The 19,432-nt window shown below is 34.9% G+C and overlaps 2 protein-coding genes across 3 annotated transcripts; both read left to right on the top strand.

Moving 5' to 3' along the window:
- Positions 1-1,477: 1,477 nt before the first annotated feature.
- Positions 1,478-8,953, top strand: LOC147490934 (26S proteasome non-ATPase regulatory subunit 2 homolog A-like). Of its 2 annotated transcripts, none has more exons than XM_086563973.1 (25): positions 1,478-1,730; positions 1,812-1,912; positions 2,137-2,257; positions 2,348-2,407; positions 2,724-2,791; positions 2,943-2,985; positions 3,278-3,346; positions 3,508-3,546; positions 3,631-3,713; positions 4,301-4,415; positions 4,505-4,579; positions 4,970-5,128; positions 5,333-5,440; positions 5,511-5,615; positions 5,702-5,842; positions 5,943-6,047; positions 6,226-6,447; positions 6,614-6,727; positions 6,809-7,030; positions 7,456-7,515; positions 7,598-7,711; positions 7,808-7,893; positions 8,109-8,217; positions 8,325-8,503; positions 8,589-8,953. In XM_086563973.1, the coding sequence occupies exons 1-25, from the start codon at positions 1,620-1,622 to the stop codon at positions 8,662-8,664; spliced, it is 2,685 nt and encodes an 894-aa protein (XP_086420099.1). In that variant the 5' UTR covers positions 1,478-1,619; the 3' UTR covers positions 8,665-8,953. The 2 variants fall into 2 exon arrangements, with proteins under 2 accessions (XP_086420099.1, XP_086420098.1); XM_086563972.1 differs by having other exon boundaries at positions 3,275-3,346.
- Positions 8,954-16,581: 7,628 nt separating this feature from the next.
- LOC147490933 (F-box protein At3g56470-like) lies at positions 16,582-19,389 on the top strand. The gene is made up of 2 exons (XM_086566208.1): positions 16,582-16,883; positions 17,799-19,389. The coding sequence occupies exon 2, from the start codon at positions 17,865-17,867 to the stop codon at positions 19,215-19,217; it is 1,353 nt and encodes a 450-aa protein (XP_086422334.1). The 5' UTR covers positions 16,582-16,883; positions 17,799-17,864; the 3' UTR covers positions 19,218-19,389.
- The last annotated feature ends 43 nt before the right edge of the window (positions 19,390-19,432 follow it).

Raw genomic sequence — 19,432 nt, 5'->3', positions numbered from 1 at the left:
TAACCAAAAAACATATAGTATTAGACAAGTGATGATCACTTTCACTAGTTTCTTTTTTGCACTTTTTAGATGTTTCAATCAATGTTTAGTAACAATGTTGTCACTGAAATAAAGTTAGCAATTTTTATTTTGTTGTCATTGTTATTGATCGACTTGGGAGAGAGGAGGGAGAGAGAGAAATTTGTTTTGATGATGAATCCAGACCAACTCCGTGCATGGGAAGTGGGTATTTGGTGTTGTTTACCTTGTATGTGAAGAATAATGTGAAGTGAACATTTGAAGTTTGTCCTGTCTCTGCCCCTTTCTGAAGTTTGGGTACTCAGTATAGTTTGGATCTAGTGCAGGTTGGTAAGTGGTGGTTTGAAGCATAGCTAGTAATTCGCTGAATTATTCAAGAATTATAAGGTTTGGCGAATAAAACGAATAATTCGGCGAATTTTTGAATGATACGGTTTAATTCGCGAAATTGGTTGGGTCGGGCTTATAATTGCCGAATTATTCGTGAATTATTCACGAATTATAAGGTTTGGCGAATAAAATGACATTTGTATTATTTTTTCATGAATAAAATTGTAAAAATAAAAATAAAAACGTTATATACTTATATATCAAAATTTTAAATGTAAAATATATAGCAATTTTAAAGAAATATATTCAGATTATACCCGCTTTAAAACACGATATCATATTTTTACCGTTAGCGTTTTATTGGACCGAATATTTAAAAGTATTATTGTTGAAAATTTTAAATCTTAGGCGAATAATTAACGTACCGAACTTTTGCCGTCCACGAATTTACTAGCTATGGTTTGAAGTACTAACCAGGTGAAGTACATTGGCCTACTTACATATGGCAACCATTACGAAATAGTCAACTGAAATGTTCGACTACACAACACTTCATAAAGTTGGTGAAAAAAGAACTATGTTCTTAGCACTTTTGAATTTAGAAATTGTAAAAAAAAAATTGTAATGCACCGAGTGGAAGAAGAGTTATGAACCTATAAAATCGAGTTTATAATATTCATCACTGAGAAGAAAAACTAATGAGAGCAAAAATGAATCATGTAAACGAAGTGTGAGGCAATTAGCCTTACCGTTGCAATTTGCAAACTTGTAATGGAGATGTTTCTCTTTTGTTTTTTTGCAAGGTAAGTTGTACCCAATGAATTCAATGAAGACTGGAAAAATGCCAACATAGTATCAAATGCACTCTACAAGTGAGAGAGAGGCCGGGGAGAGAGTGAGCACAGGAGTTTTTATGATTTTTCTTCTACTATTTTGGCGTGGGAGAGAAGAAAAATGGTTTGTTTGTTTTATTCAGTTCACCAGTTTGTGATGGGCGGTGAACATATCACTTGTGGTGAACTTAATAGTTGGGCTCAATCCTATAATGGGCCCAAAAGTAGAGTCCACCCAAATCTTGACGAAGAAGAAAAAAAAGACTCTTTTATAAACAAACTCCTTCCCTTTACTCTCTGTCGATACCTTCTTCTTCTACACAAGTTTTCGCGATTGAATCAAATTTCTTAAAAAAAAAAAAAACAATAAGTTTGCAAATTTAAGCTGTGTACTAGAAGCTGCTGGTGTTTTTACAGTCGTCTCCTTTTAATAATCAGATGGCGATAGATCCAAGTAATGAAGAGAAGAGAGATGTTTCTTCTGTTAAAGCACCAGCTAAAGACCCCAAGAAGAAAGATGACAAGAATAATAATAAAGATGACGACTTGGTAAAACCTTCAACTATTTTTTTTTTTTTTTTTTTTTTTTTTTTACTGCCTTTAATATATATATTTTGTTTGAATATGTAGTCTGATGAGGATTTGGCATTGAAGCAAAAATTGGAACTTTATGTTGAGAGAGTTCAGGATTCTAATCCTGGTATCCAGAAAATTGCTCTTGAAAGCATGAGGTAGTTACCCAGAAATTTGTTTTTGTTAGTTTGAAAATTTTACAAGTTATGTTTACTGGGTGTGAAAGTTAAGTTACTACATTTATAAGATCTTGCTCAGCTGTGGTAGTAGGGTGACTGTGTGTTCCGGTTGGGTTCAGAGTGTAGTAGTCATAATATGCAAATTATGCAGCATTTTATATTGTAAAGTCCGGAATCTCATTTTGAAAATATGTTCTCTATAGGGATGAGATTCGGACATCAACAAGCTCCATGACATCTGTTCCCAAACCGCTTAAGTTTCTACGTCCACATTATGGTATCTTGAAATCGTTTTACGAGACAATGGGAGATTCAGAGGAGAAGGTAACAAGTCAGATGAGTTTCTTATTTTCTTACTTGTTGGAAAGTGTTTTAGCTTATTATTATCTGATTTAATTTGTTCTCTTATTGTAGAAATATCTCGGAGACATACTCTCGGTTTTGGCCTTGACCATGTCTGCAGAAGGAGAAAGGGTACATTTTCTTCTTCTCGGTTTAAAGTCTTTTAAGTTTCTTGTTTAACGCTTAACGAATGTAACATGGCAGTCGTACTAGATCATTAATCATTATCAGCTTACCATCATTGCGTTTAGCTCTCTCTTATATATATATATAGTATAATTTTCTTGCGTATAAGTAAGTCCTTTTTTAAGTTTAGTGGTTTGGGTCACTTCATGTTGTATTATTATATGATGTGTATCCCTGAGTAAGTATGGAATCTATTTCCCTGTTCATTTCACGGTCTTCTTATAGCGAATGTTGAGCTCTTTAGTTTTGTTGACTTTTGCAGGAGAGCCTCAAGTACAGGCTGTTGGGTTCAGAAGGGGATATCGGTTCATGGGGTCATGAGTACGTCAGGTAATTATCTTTCAACTGGAAGGTTTTAATCTTTGTGTAATCCATTTCTATTAATGATAAACTTCTACTCTTATAACCGTTTTTCAGTGCTAAAGAATGTTTCAGTTCTATTTTACTCACTTTCTCCTAATTTCTCTTAAATGATAATCAGGAATCTTGCAGGGGAAATCTCACAGGAATATGCTAAGAGACAGGTTAGTTGTCAGTTTATGAAGAATGATTCTTTTGTTAATGTCGAATTAGGAAGAAATTTGTTAGGATGTAGAGGACATAATATATTTGTTACTCACGCTCTATGTGATGTAATGATTTCATCTATTTGAAGCCTATTAGTTGGGTCATTCTATTTTTTTTAAATGGTTTCCATGGAATTTACACCCATCTTACACATGAATAGATATATAATTATGTACGGATTCTCTTCATTTCCAATGGAAAAGTTCATGTTACTAACTCTTTCCTTCTACTCATCTTTCTTTCTAGCAGCAGAATGGAGAGGCAGAAATAGAGGACCTGATGGGACTTGTGAAACAAATCATATCTTTTCATATGAAGGTGTGGCTCCTAATTCATATATAGGCTTTCAAGGTTTTTGAATGTCTAACACAGTTTCCTTGATTTATTATATGTTGATGTAATCATGCGTTCTTTGGCCCATCAACATAGAAGCTTAGTTATTATAATTCCATACTTATATTTTGTTTATAATGCTGCAGCACAATGCAGAGCCTGAGGCTGTTGATCTTCTTATGGAGGTCTGCTCCACATCCTTCCTAACCCATTATTATTGTTTTTGCGGTTGTTGTGAGAGGAACTCATTTATCTTAAACTGGTCCTAGGTTGAAGATCTTGATTTGTTAGCTAAGCATGTTGATAGAACCAATTACAAGCGGACATGCTTGTACCTTACTAGTTCTGCGAGGTTAGCTTTCTTCATAATTTTTTTGATTTGTCTGAAACTTTTTGGCACTTGAAGCTCTCTATGTTTATGCACATTAGCCGTACCGGAACGTGCGTATGATACCTTTATGAGGCTTTGGTGAAAGATGTAACAGCCTTTTGCATCTGAATCTGATACAAGAGTACTGAGAAGTGACAAATATAAAACATTCGTCATGATGTGAATTCCATGAAACCACCCATTATTTTTATTTATTATTATTATTTATTTATTCTGATTGATCGATAAAAATGCAACTTCATTACCATTGAAAGTATTACAAGTATTATGGTTTCTTCATTCCAAAATAACCCACATAATGGCTTTGGGAAGATGGTTTCCTAATTGATACTTATAGATGTAAATCTTCTCCTCGTCGCGATGGCATGCTATTTTGGAGCTAAAACCTAGTGATTTAGCTGTAAACCATGACCACAAGGATTGTACTGCTTGATGTCAGTTTTGGGTGTAAACCACGAGCACATGGACTGTACTGCATGATTTCACTTTCCTTGTCTCGCTATCTATTACCTGCGTAGTTTTTAATTCCAATTTATATAATATTGCAGCTACCTTCCTGGTCCAGATGACATGTTAGTCCTGGACATAGCACATACAATTTATCTCAGGTTCAAAGAGTATCCAAGTGCGCTCAGGATTGCTCTCTTCCTAGATAATCTACAGGTGCATGGTTTGCCATTTGGGTAAATTATCGTCTGATGTCTTTTTGCAGTCATTTATGGTACTTACATTTCTATGTTTCTTTTTGACAGTATGTGAAGGATTTGTTTACCTTAACTGATGATTTGCTACAGAAGAAGCAGTTTTGCTATATTCTTGCTCGACATGTAAGTTTTAACTCTGTTGTTGACTTATTGCTAATACTTCACAGTTAAGACTGCATTTGAAATACTATATTTCTGCTAGGTGCTGGCCTCAATATGCTGAAATACTAATAAATATCATTCTGAAGAAATGGTATGACAAAATGTTCAACTAACAAATATTATTCCAAAAGGTGGACTAAGCTTCTGCTGTTTATAAACATTGCTAGAAAATTTATTGATCATGTCTTGTAGGTTTACACATGTTTATAGTCCAGGACCTCTGATATTCCTTCTAGCTGGTTAATTTTGTAGAGACATACATTTTAATGACATCAGCGGACACTTATTAGTAGTTTGTATTTTATAGGATGTTTTCGGTTGTGTATTGGCTTACACTTGTTTGTGGTCCAGGGTGTTGATTTTGTGCTTGATGAAGCTATGGTTGCGGATTATGATGAGAGGGAGGTAATGCAAGAAATTATTAACAATGCTAAATTGAGTGAAGGCTATCTTAACCTTGCTCGCGATATTGAAGTCATGGAACCTAAATCCCCTGAAGATATTTATAAGGTATTGGTTTCTAAAGAATGGAACTATTAATCCTTTTCAGATCTATTAGAAAAAATCATTTTGCAGTTGGTTTTACATTCTCATCTTTCTCTTCCAAACTAATTACCAAATCTCTTAGAAGAAGAGTTCTAAGTTAAACCGTAATCTAAATTCATGTCGTTTGTCAGAGATTTATTGTTTTTTGTTGGTGGTCTTGTTTGTTAGGTGCACTTGATTGATGGAAGGGCAAGTGCTGGTGCTAGTGTTGATTCAGCCAGACAAAACTTGGCAGCAACTTTTGTTAATGCATTTGTGAATGCAGGTTTTGGTCAGGTAAGATATGACCTCAGTAGAATGGCAATATAATGTTACCTAGACATTTTACTGACTCTTTTCCTTGCAGGATAAGTTGATGACGGTGCCTTCCGATTCTTCAAGTGGTGGCTCTGCAGGAAGCTGGCTTTTCAAGAACAAGGAACATGGGAAAGCTAGTGCTGCAGCAAGTCTTGTATGTTGCTTCATCACCAATTAGTTCGCCTATCATTGTGTTTTTAATCGAAAAAAATTAATAAATGTTTATACTTGTGATTGTAGGGTATGATTTTGTTATGGGATGTTGACTCTGGTCTTGCACAAATTGACAAGTACTTCCACAGCAATGACAACCACATTATTGCGGGTGCATTACTAGGAGTTGGCATCGTCAACTGCAGTGTCAACAATGATTGTGATCCTGTTAGTACTTCACTGCTGCTTATATTCATTAAAATATTTTGTGACACCTTTTTTTCTTATTCTTATGTAGTTGTTTTGACCTTTGAATCTCATCTTTTAGGCATTGGCACTTCTTGCTGAGTATATAGATAGAGACGATTCAACCGTCCGTATTGGAGCCATTATGGGACTGGGTCTTGCATACGCTGGGTCCCAGAATGAGCAGGTAAGCTACTATGAGGAAATTTCACAATTTGGGATGTGCCATTTAATTAGATGAGCATGGTAGATCTACTTGGAAGAGCAATTATCATAACTTCTAATGTGTAATTCTTGCCCTTCCTTGTGATAAATATCATGTGCTTAACTCTTTCCTGTTATACTGACTACAAATGTATTTACAGATACGCGAGAAGTTGTCACCCATTCTTAACGACCCCAAAGCACCACTAGACGTAATTGCATTTACTGCAATCTCATTGGGCTTGGTATATGTGGGCTCCTGCAACGAAGAGGTTGCACAGTCGATTATTTTCTCGTTAATGGACCGGAGTGAGGCTGAATTGGTTGAGCCGCTCATTAGGTTTTTACCTCTGGGCCTGGGCCTTCTTTACCTTGGGAAGCAGGTAACTAATTAAATTTTTTTCGCTTCAATAGTTCTATCGTAAGTCTCTCTGCCTCAGTTTGTCCTTCATGTTTTTTCGTGCAAAATGTACTCAAGATATAACATAAATATTAGGAACTGCGAGGTGTTTTTACGAGCACTTACACCGTAACTTTTGTTGCTGTCAGGAAAGGGTGGAAGCCACTGCTGAAGTTTCGAAGACATTTAATGAGAAGATTAGGAAATATTGTGATATGACTCTTTTGTCTTGTGCATATGCTGGAACTGGCAATGTTTTAAAGGTATACCTTCTTGTTTAACCAAGTATTTATTAAAGATTACCATTAGTCTTGTTAACAAGATACATTTCTTTATCCAAACAGGTGCAGAATCTTCTTGGACACTGTGCACAACATCTGGAGAAGGATAAGGGTGAGACCCATCAGGGGCCTGCTGTGCTTGGGATTGCTATGGTTGCTATGGCTGAGGAACTGGGTCTTGAGATGGCGATACGTTCACTGGAGCATCTGTTGCAGTATGGAGAGCATAATATTCGTCGAGCTGTTCCTTTGGCTCTTGGACTACTTTGCATATCCAACCCAAAGGTGGTTTTAATGATTTTGCTTCGACTAACATTTAAGGCTGTTTTTCAGATTTTTTGTTTTGTTTCTTTTTTATTTAGTTTTATTATTATGACATTCCATCGATAACTTGATAACGGAAATTACATGACAACCAATGAGACTGGGTATAGGCATTCCCTCTCTTGCACACCCTTGCGAGGCCTGGGGTGAGCTATAAAAACAGGACTACATTGCTTGAGTTGAGAAATTGATCAAGGTTGTTACTACTATGTTATTTGAAAATTTCAACTTGGTGTTCAATATTCGAAGCACTTCTTACATTTAAAAAAAAAAATTAACTCGGACAAACTTCTAGTTATAGTAGAGAAACATGTGGTTTTTTACTCCTTTGTGTTCTCTTTTTATGTTTTCTGGTTTGCTAACATGTTAAATGGGTGCTGGATCAGGTCAATGTCATGGACACCCTCAGCAGACTCAGCCATGACTCAGATTCAGATGTAGCCATGGTTTGTTCTATTGTAGCATAAAACGCCATCCATGTTGTGACCTTATAATGATTTAATATTGACTATAGAGTTGATTTTGCAGGCGGCAATCATCTCACTGGGTTTAATTGGCGCTGGTACCAACAATGCTCGAATTGCTGGCATGCTTCGCAACCTCTCTAGTTATTACTACAAAGAAGCTAGTCTCCTCTTTTGTGTATGATGCTAGTTTAAACTCTATTAGTTTGTTCATTTATTTTACTTTTTGGCTGTTTTAATTATTTGACTGCTTCTTGTTATCTTGTATGTATAGGTACGGATTGCTCAAGGTCTTGTACATCTAGGGAAGGGCTTACTAACTCTGGCTCCGTACCATTCTGAGCGATTCTTGTTGTCTCCGTAAGTATTCATATCTTGCATGGAAAACCATCTGTTGCAATCCATTTCCATACTTGTGTGTCCTACTTCCACAGTTTCACCTTAGTTAACTTCATCTGGAAATATAATGAGCAGTTGTAGTGTACTTTAGGATGTTAAAGTGCTAAACTTACATACAGCTAAATCAACACTTGCAAAAGTGCCTGACCTCTTTTTGGTTTCATCCCCTTCCAAAGGACGGCACTTGCTGGAATCATCACTTTGCTGCATGCCTGTCTGGACATGAAAAACATAATCCTCGGGAAATACCATTACGTTCTCTATTTCGTTGTTTTGGCAATGCAGGTCCTGTCTCAACTTGATCTTGTTTTCTTTTATGATTTTATTGTCATCTTGTTGTGTGCTCTGTCATTTTCTCTGAAGTTTGTATCTTGTCTTTTGATATATTGCAGCCTAGGATGTTGATGACCGTAGATGAGGATCTTAAACCTTTATCAGTGCCTGTTAGAGTGGGCCAAGCTGTTGATGTTGTTGGCCAAGCTGGTAGGCCAAAGAGCATCACTGGATTTCAAACACACTCCACGCCAGTTCTCTTGGCAGCTGGTGAAAGAGCAGAATTAACTACCGAAAAGTAAATCTTATTTAGTCCTCTTGTTCCTTTCAATATGTTGATGTTGGTGATTTCTGCAGCATAACTGTACATCTTTTTTGTGCAGATACATTCCTCTTACACCAATTCTTGAAGGCTTTGTCATTTTGAAAAAGAATCCAGATTACAAGGATGATGAATAGCTTAGTTTGTTGTGCACAGAGGTGATGATGACACAATCCCCGCTCTTTGGGACAGGAAATGACTTTTTGCTTTATAGCACACGCATCTCTCAGTTTTCCCGTCGGAGTCAAAGTAGCTAATGGAAGAAATTTTTTGTTGGGCGGGGTTGGAATTTGTAAACTATGATATTATAATTTTATTGCAGTAGTTACATCCTTTATCTGTGAAATCTTGTGAATGATGTTATGATGTGTCACCGACTAAAGTAATGTAACTGAACCAGTAGTAATCATTTTTTGCTTTTTCTTCGTTCGGCCAGTATCATTCTTTATGCAGTGCTTTCGTTAATTCTAAACCGTGCGCCATATAAACAATTACTACCTAGTAATAATTTTGTGCAAGATGTTTGAGTTTATAAAACGTTTGTGAACGCTTCATCATCTTTTGCCTTAAATATTTCTTCTCGCTGTAAACCAAAAATCAGGTGTGGTATTGAGTATTATAGGTGAATATTGGCATGAAACAAATATCAGACTATAAGAGAAGTCATAGGCTCCTAGGCGCCTCCAACTGTTAGGCATTTGCTAGTACCTACCTTTTGCCGTGCCCATGACTCAGAAGTCAGAAGGGGAATGACGAATGGAAGGACGTTATATGCTATTCAATTTGAGTGTGTAGAAAACACTGACACCATATGCAGCTAACTGCCCAACTAACTACATATATCCCCCAGCCGCCGAGCACTCCAGGCTCCAGCAGTACCAAGTAGTCTGTAGCTCTATATTACCATTCAATGCAAATCAGTCAAGATCCAAGTGCACGTCAAACAGTCAGACTTTGAGGACTTCAGAACTACACGTTTGTTGGGTGTCCACCACTTTGGCCATTTCTCAATAATGAGGAAACATTTGCTTCATATATGATATATCATGTTTTTCTGTCTCAATAGAATTTATGCATGCTCATCCACCCATCCTTAGACAGTCCGAAAAAAAAAACGAGGAAAATTTAAAATTAATTAACGAGTGATGACATTCTGATAACAGCGTTTGAGAAAATCTTGTCCGTTTTTCTTTTCCTTTCGATCTTAGAGTCACCTGAACAGCTAGTCATTTAGACAGCTATTCTTATGCAAGTACACCAAGGGGTGGGGTTGCAAAAATTGGACATACATAACATCTTAACTCTAAAGAGACTAGGTAAATTTCAGAATTTAGAACCAGTATTACCTTTTCTTTTGCCCTCTTTTTAGTTGATAAGAGAAGATGTATCATAGATTTTTGTACATAGATAATAGGAGAGCCGGAGTTTAGATTTGTTAGCAACATTATTGTACTGAAAAACGTTTTTCTAGTAGTAGGGAAAACAATTCGATATATTCTAAAGCTTGAAGTTGAAAAGTGGCTCCTCAGGTATGGACTGCAAATAAATTGTTTTCCCCATTTCCTCCAGTTGCTCTCAGCACCCATTTCTCGTTTTACCTTATCTTCATAATGGTCTAATGGATGTCTTGGCACACTTCCCAACTCTACCTATAAACAGCTAAACGTATGTGTCCATATCCATATCCCTTTCAGCACAGATAGTTTGATTGACAAGTTATTCTCTATATAAATGTCACCTTCTGTGTTTGGACTGAAGTCCGTAGTCTAAAGAGTACAAACATGCCAAAGAAACTGGAAACTGAGTTCAGAAGGAAAAAAGCTCCAAAAGGTCATTTTGTTGTGTATGTAGGAAGTGATATGAGGAGGTATGTAGTTCCCATGTTTTATCTAAAAAACTCTCTCTTTCAACAATTGCTAGATAAAGCAGCTGAAGAATATGGATTCGATAGTCAGAGTAGCATTGTTCTACCTTGTGATGAGTCCAACTTTGAGAGGCTTATGGCATTCTTGGCAAAGTCCTTGGACTAATTTACAAGGTATTTGACTATTCTAAGAGCAGAGACAGAGAAAGAGAGACAAATGGTGCATTTCAACAGTTCAACACTATGTCGTCTTTTTCGCATGATGCAACATAAAGTGAGCACCAACATATACTGTCCAAGTTTTGCTTAATGTGTGTATAAGCATCTTATGAAACAATACGAGTCTTGGTGACAAATGGCGAGTAACTTAATATTCGAAGAGTTCTTTCAACCTGAAAGCTAAAAGAAACGAACTTACAGAAAAGTAGTGAAACTACGTACTGTAAAGAATACATATAATCGTGTGTACACTAATTGCTACTTTAGACTTTGGTATCCTTGCATGGATTTCACTAGTTCAATACGAGCACCGGTATTGCTTATCAGTAGGAATAGTCTGTAGGTTGTATTGCTAACTAAAATCATCAAATGTGTTTCGTAAGATAAACACGTATCAACAAGATTAATGTTCACCTGATCTTGGTTTACACCCTGCATAGTAAGAAGAAACCAGCAGATTCAATCTTGTAATTTGTCTATATTTTCATTGCCAAATGAATATCTTAGAAACATAATCTTTCCGAGCTCGTTATATGAACTCCAAATAAACTCAGCCCAAACGGAAATGTTTAACCTTGTAAAAAGTTGTTTTGAAATTTGAAAAATCTAGAACGTTGGATAATTTTATAACATTGCAAGCAAATTTTGATATGTTTAGACATCTTCAAATGTGCTGATTTTTTCTAAGGATGATTTATATTGTGGGACTAACGTCTCCACAAAAAATCAGCTTCTAATTCATTATTTTTCATGGTAGAGTTTATTTAGAGTTCGTATAACAGCAGGTAATCTTTAAATCAAAATTCTTTGTTTTGATTGATGCTATGACTTAATATTTACTAAAGAGTACATGCATATATTTCAGATGGATATAGAGAACTTCATCTTTAAATCATGTCATCATTTAACGTTGCAGAAATTTTAGATTTCTTAGACGTACGGCTACAAATGAAGGCCTCCACCCTGTATATCGATACTCTAACCCAAGCACCAAAAAAAAAACCAAAAACCAAAAACAAAAACAAAAAACAAAAAACAAAAAGGACTTGTGACCACAGTTTACACGCTTGTCCTAATTATTTATAAAACTTGTTATTATTATCAATAAAATTTCTACTTAAAAAAAAAAAACAAAACAAAACAAGGTAATTTTTTACTTTCAATGTTAATTTTTTATAGTTTTCTCCACATTATAGTAGAGTTATATGACTTATAACATTATAGTAAGTTAACAATTTGTTGAATTGTTGTAGACTTTTGGACTAGATTAGGTAGATATAGACATAGTAATATCAATTAATATATTAAGTGTTTAAATAGTTAACTTAATCAGTCCATATTAAATTTTTAGTAGTCAATGCACTCTAGTTTTGTAAATTGAAATAAATATATAATTTTGTTTATCTTTATTGTTTATACCTTTTTCACAAAAATAAAAAAAATAAAAAATTGTATATATTTTTTTTGGTGGTGTAGGGATGTACACATAATCCTAGCTCCGTCCCTAAATATACTTTATTTTGTTAATGTAGGCAGCACTACTATGCCACTATACCATCTTTTACTAATATGGAGTTTTGCACTTAAAAACCATTAACTGAACTTAATTACTTTAATCCACATCAAGAAAATCAACATAAATTCACACATGGACTATCTCAACCACCAACTAAGATACATGAGAAACTATACCAGATAAGTGATCTTCAAGATTAACACGGGTGCGCTCCGTTACATGTACTCAAGGGCCGCAATGGTAGACTTGAACAATTTCATTATCATCAACCAACTATACATCTCATCTTCAATCATTTCTAAATTTAATTTTGCTAGACTCTTCTTCGTCCATCTATCATCATAATCTGGTCTACATCTTTTTAAATTATTCAACACTCCTTCAACCGTATTTGACTTATTCAACTCCTTTCTATACAACTCTATATCTTCTTTGACTCTTTTGAGAGTAATAGGGAGATAATATCGTTTTTTTTTAATCCCACCACCACACAATAAAGTATTTAATATTTTCTTGCAGAATCTGACTCTCTTACTACCCCTCAAAGACAGAATGATTTCAGCTTCTTCGAAAACCAAAATTTTATGCTCCTCACAACTCTCCTCATCTGAATCTTGGGTATCTTGAGACATTCATGAAATTGGGCCGATTTGATGCTGAAACTAACATCAATTCCATCAACAATTCTTTAATTGGTTCGCAAATCGATGATAAAGTGTTACCCGTTCAAAATGAAAATGAAAATGAAAAAGAAAAAGAAAAAATACCAATGAAAGTTTTTGACACAGGTGGATCAAGATACCATAATTGAAATGGAGAAATATCTTTCCAATTCTGGTATCTTGATCCAACATCAAATCGACCCAATTTCATGAATGTCTCAAGATGCCTAAATTTCTTCACCATTTACAGTTTTAGCTTGGGGGTTCTTTTCTAAGAATTTGAGAGAGTTATTTAAAAATGAGGATCAAGTGAATACTCAAGCCTTTGTGAATCGAATTTTTGAAGGGCAAAACGTATAATATTTCTGAATGTTTGAAAGATTCGCAATAATTTGCGAATTTTCGCCTTAAAACGAATAATACGGATTTTGCTTTGAATTTTTCAAAAATTCTTTTTCAAAAATTTGGCTAAAAAAAAAATTAATGAAAATTCGGTTGCGTTTTTGTTATTTTTTATGTACTTTATGTCTTCACTCTTACTTTAAGTCCCTCACTCTTACATTTTTAGTGATAAATTAATCCAAAATTTTGTTTTATACTTTTTGGGCAATATTTAAATTGTCATGTCATGGTGTGTGTGTATTTTGAAATTTGAACGGTAATTTCAATCCAAGAACAAATAAATAAAAGTACCTATGTGGACCATTCAATTAGTTTCAATATTTTTGTAGCTAAATTGTTTAGATATGTTTGTTATGTTGTAAAGAATGACAATTATTATTAAATATTTACTAACATAATATCACGAATTTTTTACTTCCGAATTTTTGCAACTAAACGTTTAAATCGCGTATTAATTAAACACCGCATAATTGCCGTATTGCAAATTTTTGACCGAATATTTGACCATATATACTGTTTTTTTAAACAAGAAATAAGCCAAAAGGCCCTAATTCCAGTTTTTATCACTGATAAAACCAGCCGGATTTACAAATCATTGGTTAGGACAAGTTAGACGTCATAATCACTAATAAAACTGGTTTTGGTTTTTAATCATTCAAAAGGACAAGTCCATGTTGAAAATATCAATTATACCATTATAAGTCATTCATTTGAACTAAAAACAAAAAATTGGAAAAACCAAAAGCAAAAGGAAACGTCAATTTTTCATTAATAAAACTAGGATTTTTCATTTGTTTTTGAATTTGTTCAAATTCAAATCGAAATTGATTCAAGTCCATGTTTGTTTGATTCATTTTTTGTTTGTTGAATTATTTTTTTTGTTTGTTTTTGTTAACTTTTTATTAATATATGTTTATTTTGATTTGATTCGAATTCATTATGGATCTAACTTTTTGATTCATTTGAACTAAAACATTTTTTAATTGGGTTGAAAATTTTACCATGTCAAGAGGGGTAAATTTTGAAAATATTAAACCACAATCGCTTGCACCGGGAAAAAGAATCTACCAAAAAGAATGAGGGGTTGGAATATATTTTGCAATTATTTTTTTTTTTTCAATGTCGATAATTATTTTTTGTATGTGAAATATCGTAAATTGATTTTGGTTCACTAACAGTTTTTGCCTTTTGGTGGTGGTAGTTCATCAACAAAACTAATTGTCATTCATACATACACACAACCATCTTTTTTTACTTTCCTGAACATGGTTTTTTTTTTTGTTTGTTTTGTACAAAACCACAACATGTTTGGTTAATGCATTTTAATTTGTTTTAAAAAATTGAATTATGAAGGAAGTTTTGTTTTTTTTGTTAACTATTTTATTAATATATGTTTAACCAAAAACTAACAAATATACCACATTCAAGAGGGGTCCTGGTAACATTCATTAAAAAAGTAATCCTTGTCTTCAACTTAAATTCATTATCCAACAAAAACATACAAAGAATGGGGGTTGGAATGAGGGGAAAGGAGCAACTAACAATTTCATCCATTTGACCATTACATTCAAGTAAAATACAAATTCTCTATTGGATGTTTGGTATCCATTTAAAAAGTTTATTTTAGTTTGTTGGTTCCATATTTGACCATATATATACCCTGTTTTTAAATCACCCAATAATTCTACCGATACATCGATCTCATTTTCTTCTTGATTCCCATTCACCCAGGTACACGAATTTTGGCAAAACCACATCCCGAATTGCTAACACAAGTGTAAAAACAAAGAGTCAAAAGTCTTAAATACGTCTAACCCAAATCACCCAATAATTCTCGAATTATTCTATTCCTGTACCGAAATATCCTAAATGCAAAGAGCAAATCTTAACCGTCTAACCCACGAGCTTGCAAATATCCTAAATGCCTTCGAAATATCGTGCTATGCCAGTCGAAACTCAAAACTTAAGGACTCCGTGTCTCCGTGTGTTTATACTGCAAAACGGTTGGCGTCGAATTGTCAATGGGCCCATGAAAATAAAATAAAATAAATCAACTGTTCACTATAGCCGCTTTGCTTCACAAGCATAGGGCATGAGCGAAGTTGAGGGTCAAGTAAGTGATAGGAGTTCATATTTGAACTGTTTTAATAATATTATTCTTCATTCATCCAAATTCTTAAGTCTAAGATATGAAGAAAAAATAACACAAGTATCACCAAAAAAATATATATGAAAATAACCCATTTGATACTTGGTTACTGATATTATAATAATTCAGTTTTGTGATAATCGTTAGAGCATTTCCAATTCAAATTACTATAAAGGGAAATTGAGAGTTTTCACATTTGAATACCAAAAAATTCTTGCCTAATGCAAAGGTGACAAAGTCAGTGACTTGTAAGAGCATTCCCAATACAAACAACTTTTTTTCACCTCCATGTAGGACTATTTCCTCTCTTTGTTATCTTTTTGGTGAAAAACAAGAAAATGTTGTCCAATGCAGATATGATTTTAAACCTCGGACGAAATGTTTGATTCCGTCTGAATGCAAAAGTAACAAAGTCGGTAATTTGTAATTAAGTCACAACGAGGGTAGCACTTGCTATTGAGATTTTCATTGAGTTGTGAGCTTCGGACGGAATGTTTTATTCCATCTCGTGTTTTTTTTATATTTTTTTCAGTTTTTTTTTCAGACGAATGTTTCATTTTTTCGTTTTTTTTTTTTTTTTTTTTTTTTTTTCCAAACGATATGTTTCATTCCGTTCGGCTGTTTTTTCTATTTTTACATTCAGATGGAATTAAACATTCCGTCCAAAATTTAAAGTCACCTTTGTATTGGGCAACATTTTCTTGTTTTTTACCAGAAAAATAATAAAGAGGGAAAATAATCGTGCATAGAGGTGAAAAAAAAATTGTTTGTATTGGAATGCTCTTATAAAACCGGTGTCCGTACTGTTTAAAATATGATATAACCCGTGTCACCAAAACATAAGAGTTGGAGATCCAAGTATGCCTCTGACATTCATTATCTCGACACTTGTTACTCAGAATAATAGCAGCAGTAAATTTATATTCCAACATTCTATAGCAACCGAATCTTTTGAACCGAATTTGTGAACACACTGACGTGGCACTCATCAGGCAGGGGGTGTGTGTGTATTGGTCAAAGAAGTACTGAAAATCAAAGTCTCTCTGCTTGCCACGTCAGTGTGTTCACAAATTCGGTTCAAAAGTGTGAGTTGCTGTAGAAACACTCATTTATATTTTATATCTGCATCACGCAAGCACAGTTCTCCATTTCCTGGCTGTGCTGGTAGATATATGTGGCATTAAAATTAGCTATGCATTTGGAATAGGAGAGGGATGTTTCTTCAAAATTATATCTTCAACTCGTAGAGATCCTGCAAGGAGAAGTACGCATCAACTCTACTCTATTCATATAGACTGAACATTCAAACACAACTGGTGATGATTACTCTCATAGACGACAGAAAATAACTTCGTTTCCAAAGAGCCCTACATATATGTTTTTGAGAAGCTCAAACAAATTGGTAGTTGCTTGTTGCAATGTCCTTGGAATTATTATAGACACTCGCGCTGCGGATGGCTATCATTGCAACACAGGCTGTACAACAGGCATTGAAAGTGGTTCTTGTACAAGGTTTGAAGGAAACCTATCTCGTGGATGTCAAGGTGAGTTCAGACCTCATGAAGATATTCTCCTGTTACTTCTTATAAAATATGATAGGCTGATTAAAGAGTTCAGAAGTTACAAGGTAAAGTCTTAATCATTTCTACTATAATATTACCGGCCAGAATATTAAACACAAAAAGTGCAAAACGTTAAAGGAAACAATTTGCTGAACTTACATGGAATGCCAATTGCCAATTATTGCCAAAGCAGTAGGACTATATATGTAACATAATGTTCTTCCTATATGCCGCCACATAATCATAATGTGCCTCCGTAAACCTTATGTGTGTCTGCACCTTCGCATGAACTTGAGACATAAACATCAATAACTAACCAAACATATATCAATGATCTCCGGCTCCCCTCCCCCCTACGTATCTTCTCTTACATGGTGCCTTGGAAGTTGGAAGCCCAAGAGCATAACCTATGTATTTTCGAAATCTGATTCTCCCGATATTTCCATTTTCAGCAGGATAATCATAATTCCGAAAATATCAAATCATTTAGAAGTCCAAGTTCAAATTAGAATCCCTTTCCCAAAATTTCTATATAATGTGATGTGAATATGTGATTATGAATGAAAGAATATTTAAAAACAGAATATCGGCGTCTATATATAGAATTGTTTACTTCTTTACAGAACCATCCTTTATTACTCATGTGTTAAATAACTTCTAATTTTAAATTGAGTTTGGGTTTCTATATAAATTAAAAGCTCTCTAAATTCAAAGTAGAAACGCATTTCAAGTTAAGTGTTCATATTTTGATTCAGAGGACAAATTTTAACTTTTATTTGTTTCCACTTTGATAGGATAAACATAATTACTATGAAAATATAACATGACGCAAGTGGTGTAACTATAACAACCAGCAGAGTTCAATTTTGTTTTTATTGCTTCGATCTTGTTTTGTAGATTGAGGTGGAGGATTTGGTATATAGCTTGCCTGGTTGTGTGAGTTGGTGAGTATAAAAATCACAAATGGTGAACCCTGTTCAATCTCCTTATCCTTTTGCCACCTCTTACAAGAAAGAGTGGAATGAAGCAACTTCACTTACGGTGTATCAAAGAAGAAGAAAGCAGACGCCTGGATGGCACAGGCGTGTAAAACGAAAAGGAGAGGACGATAGTGATGGTGTTCGTGATTGGAGTACACTTCCACTGGCACTGCTTGAAGAGATTTTAGAACGTGTGCCAGTGCTTGACCAGCTTTGCTTTGGTTGGGTTTGTAAGTGGTGGAGACACTGTTTCGTACACAGCAGGCAACTCGACAACAAGTATGGAGTTCCATGGCTTATGTTTTGTGCCAATTCTGATACCAATACAAGAGGCTGTTTCAGTGTTCTAGAGAACAGAGTATGGGAGCTAGATATGCCTGAGGTTAGAGGATATTACTTGTGGGGCTCTCTACACGATTGGTTGATTACTGCCCAAACAAGATCTGATTATCTCTGGATATATTTGTTTAATCCTTTTACAAGAGTTGGAATTAATCTTCCTCCGGTGGATATTATTTACTACAAGGCAGTCCTCTCGTCGTCTCCTACGGACGAGGACTGTGTTGTTATGCTTCTTCCGATTAGAGGGTTGTGCCTTTCATTTTGGATCATGGGAAGTCAAGAGTGGATCTTACTTAAACTTGATTATGCTATCTTTAATCTCCTTGATGGTGTTTTCTGCAATGGTTATTTCTACATTCTGACCTCGGGTTGCAACATTGTTGCCATCAAAGCTTCTAGTGTCGTATCAAATGATAAAAAATCGACTTTTGAACTCAAGCCTCATTTTCACAAGGTCGGGATCCCTCCTAAAAAGAAGCGTCTGGGTACTGCTACCCTGTATTATTTGGTGGAGTCTCGTGGAGAGGTTTTACTTGTTTCTCGTGTATATAAGTCCGAAAGAGGTCTTCATACTCTTGCGTTTGAGGTTTTTAAGCTGGATGTCTGCAAAATGGCATGGTTAAAACTAGAGAGTTTGGGCGATCGTGTTTTATTTATGAACCGTTTTGGATCGAGATGTTTTACACCTAAAGAGCTGGGTGTAAATGTGCGTAATTGCATATGTTTTACCAATGATCAACGGTTTAATAATTCTACTCATTGGATAGTTCCTCGCGAACGGGAGTTCGACTTTGGAGCTTGGGGTCTCTACAGCTTAACATATGAATGTTTTGGGAATTCATTTAGAGGGAAGCCTCTTTGTTGGAATTGTGTTTGGATTACAGCACCACTTTGGTGGTATCATCATAAAAACAAAATCTCCTACGCAAGGCCTAATCAAGTATTGGGGGATGGTGGCGCACTGGGGGGCACTAATCTTATTGAGTATGTCTAGCTACCAATTGGTGTGATCGTGAAGTCATACAGTTTTATCATACGTTTGTACCTTTACCAAGTTAATCTTGATTTTTAACTTATTGTTGTCACTTTTATGTAAAGATGTTGTTTGGAATTAAGTTAAATCAGTAATGTTTTTGTAGATAACATTAGTGGATAACTGGATATACAGAACCAGTTGATGTGCTCGTGAAAGCACACTTTTCAATCCTG

Source organism: Coptis chinensis, chromosome 6 (genome assembly GCF_015680905.1).
Source record: "Coptis chinensis isolate HL-2020 chromosome 6, ASM1568090v1, whole genome shotgun sequence".
Taxonomy (NCBI): domain Eukaryota; kingdom Viridiplantae; phylum Streptophyta; class Magnoliopsida; order Ranunculales; family Ranunculaceae; genus Coptis; species Coptis chinensis.
Note: the sequence above shows the minus strand (reverse complement) of the source record. Positions and strands in the feature narration are given on the sequence as shown.

Coding starts and splice junctions, on each gene's coding strand:
- LOC147490934 (XM_086563972.1), top strand. CDS start 1,620: ATGGCGATAGATCCAAGTAATGAAGAGAAGAGAGATGTTTCTTCTGTT. Junction 3,347..3,507: donor TCATATCTTTTCATATGAAG/GTGTGGCTCCTA, acceptor ATAATGCTGCAG/CACAATGCAGAGCCTGAGGC. Junction 5,843..5,942: donor TCAACAATGATTGTGATCCT/GTTAGTACTTCA, acceptor CTCATCTTTTAG/GCATTGGCACTTCTTGCTGA.
- LOC147490933 (XM_086566208.1), top strand. CDS start 17,865: ATGGTGAACCCTGTTCAATCTCCTTATCCTTTTGCCACCTCTTACAAG.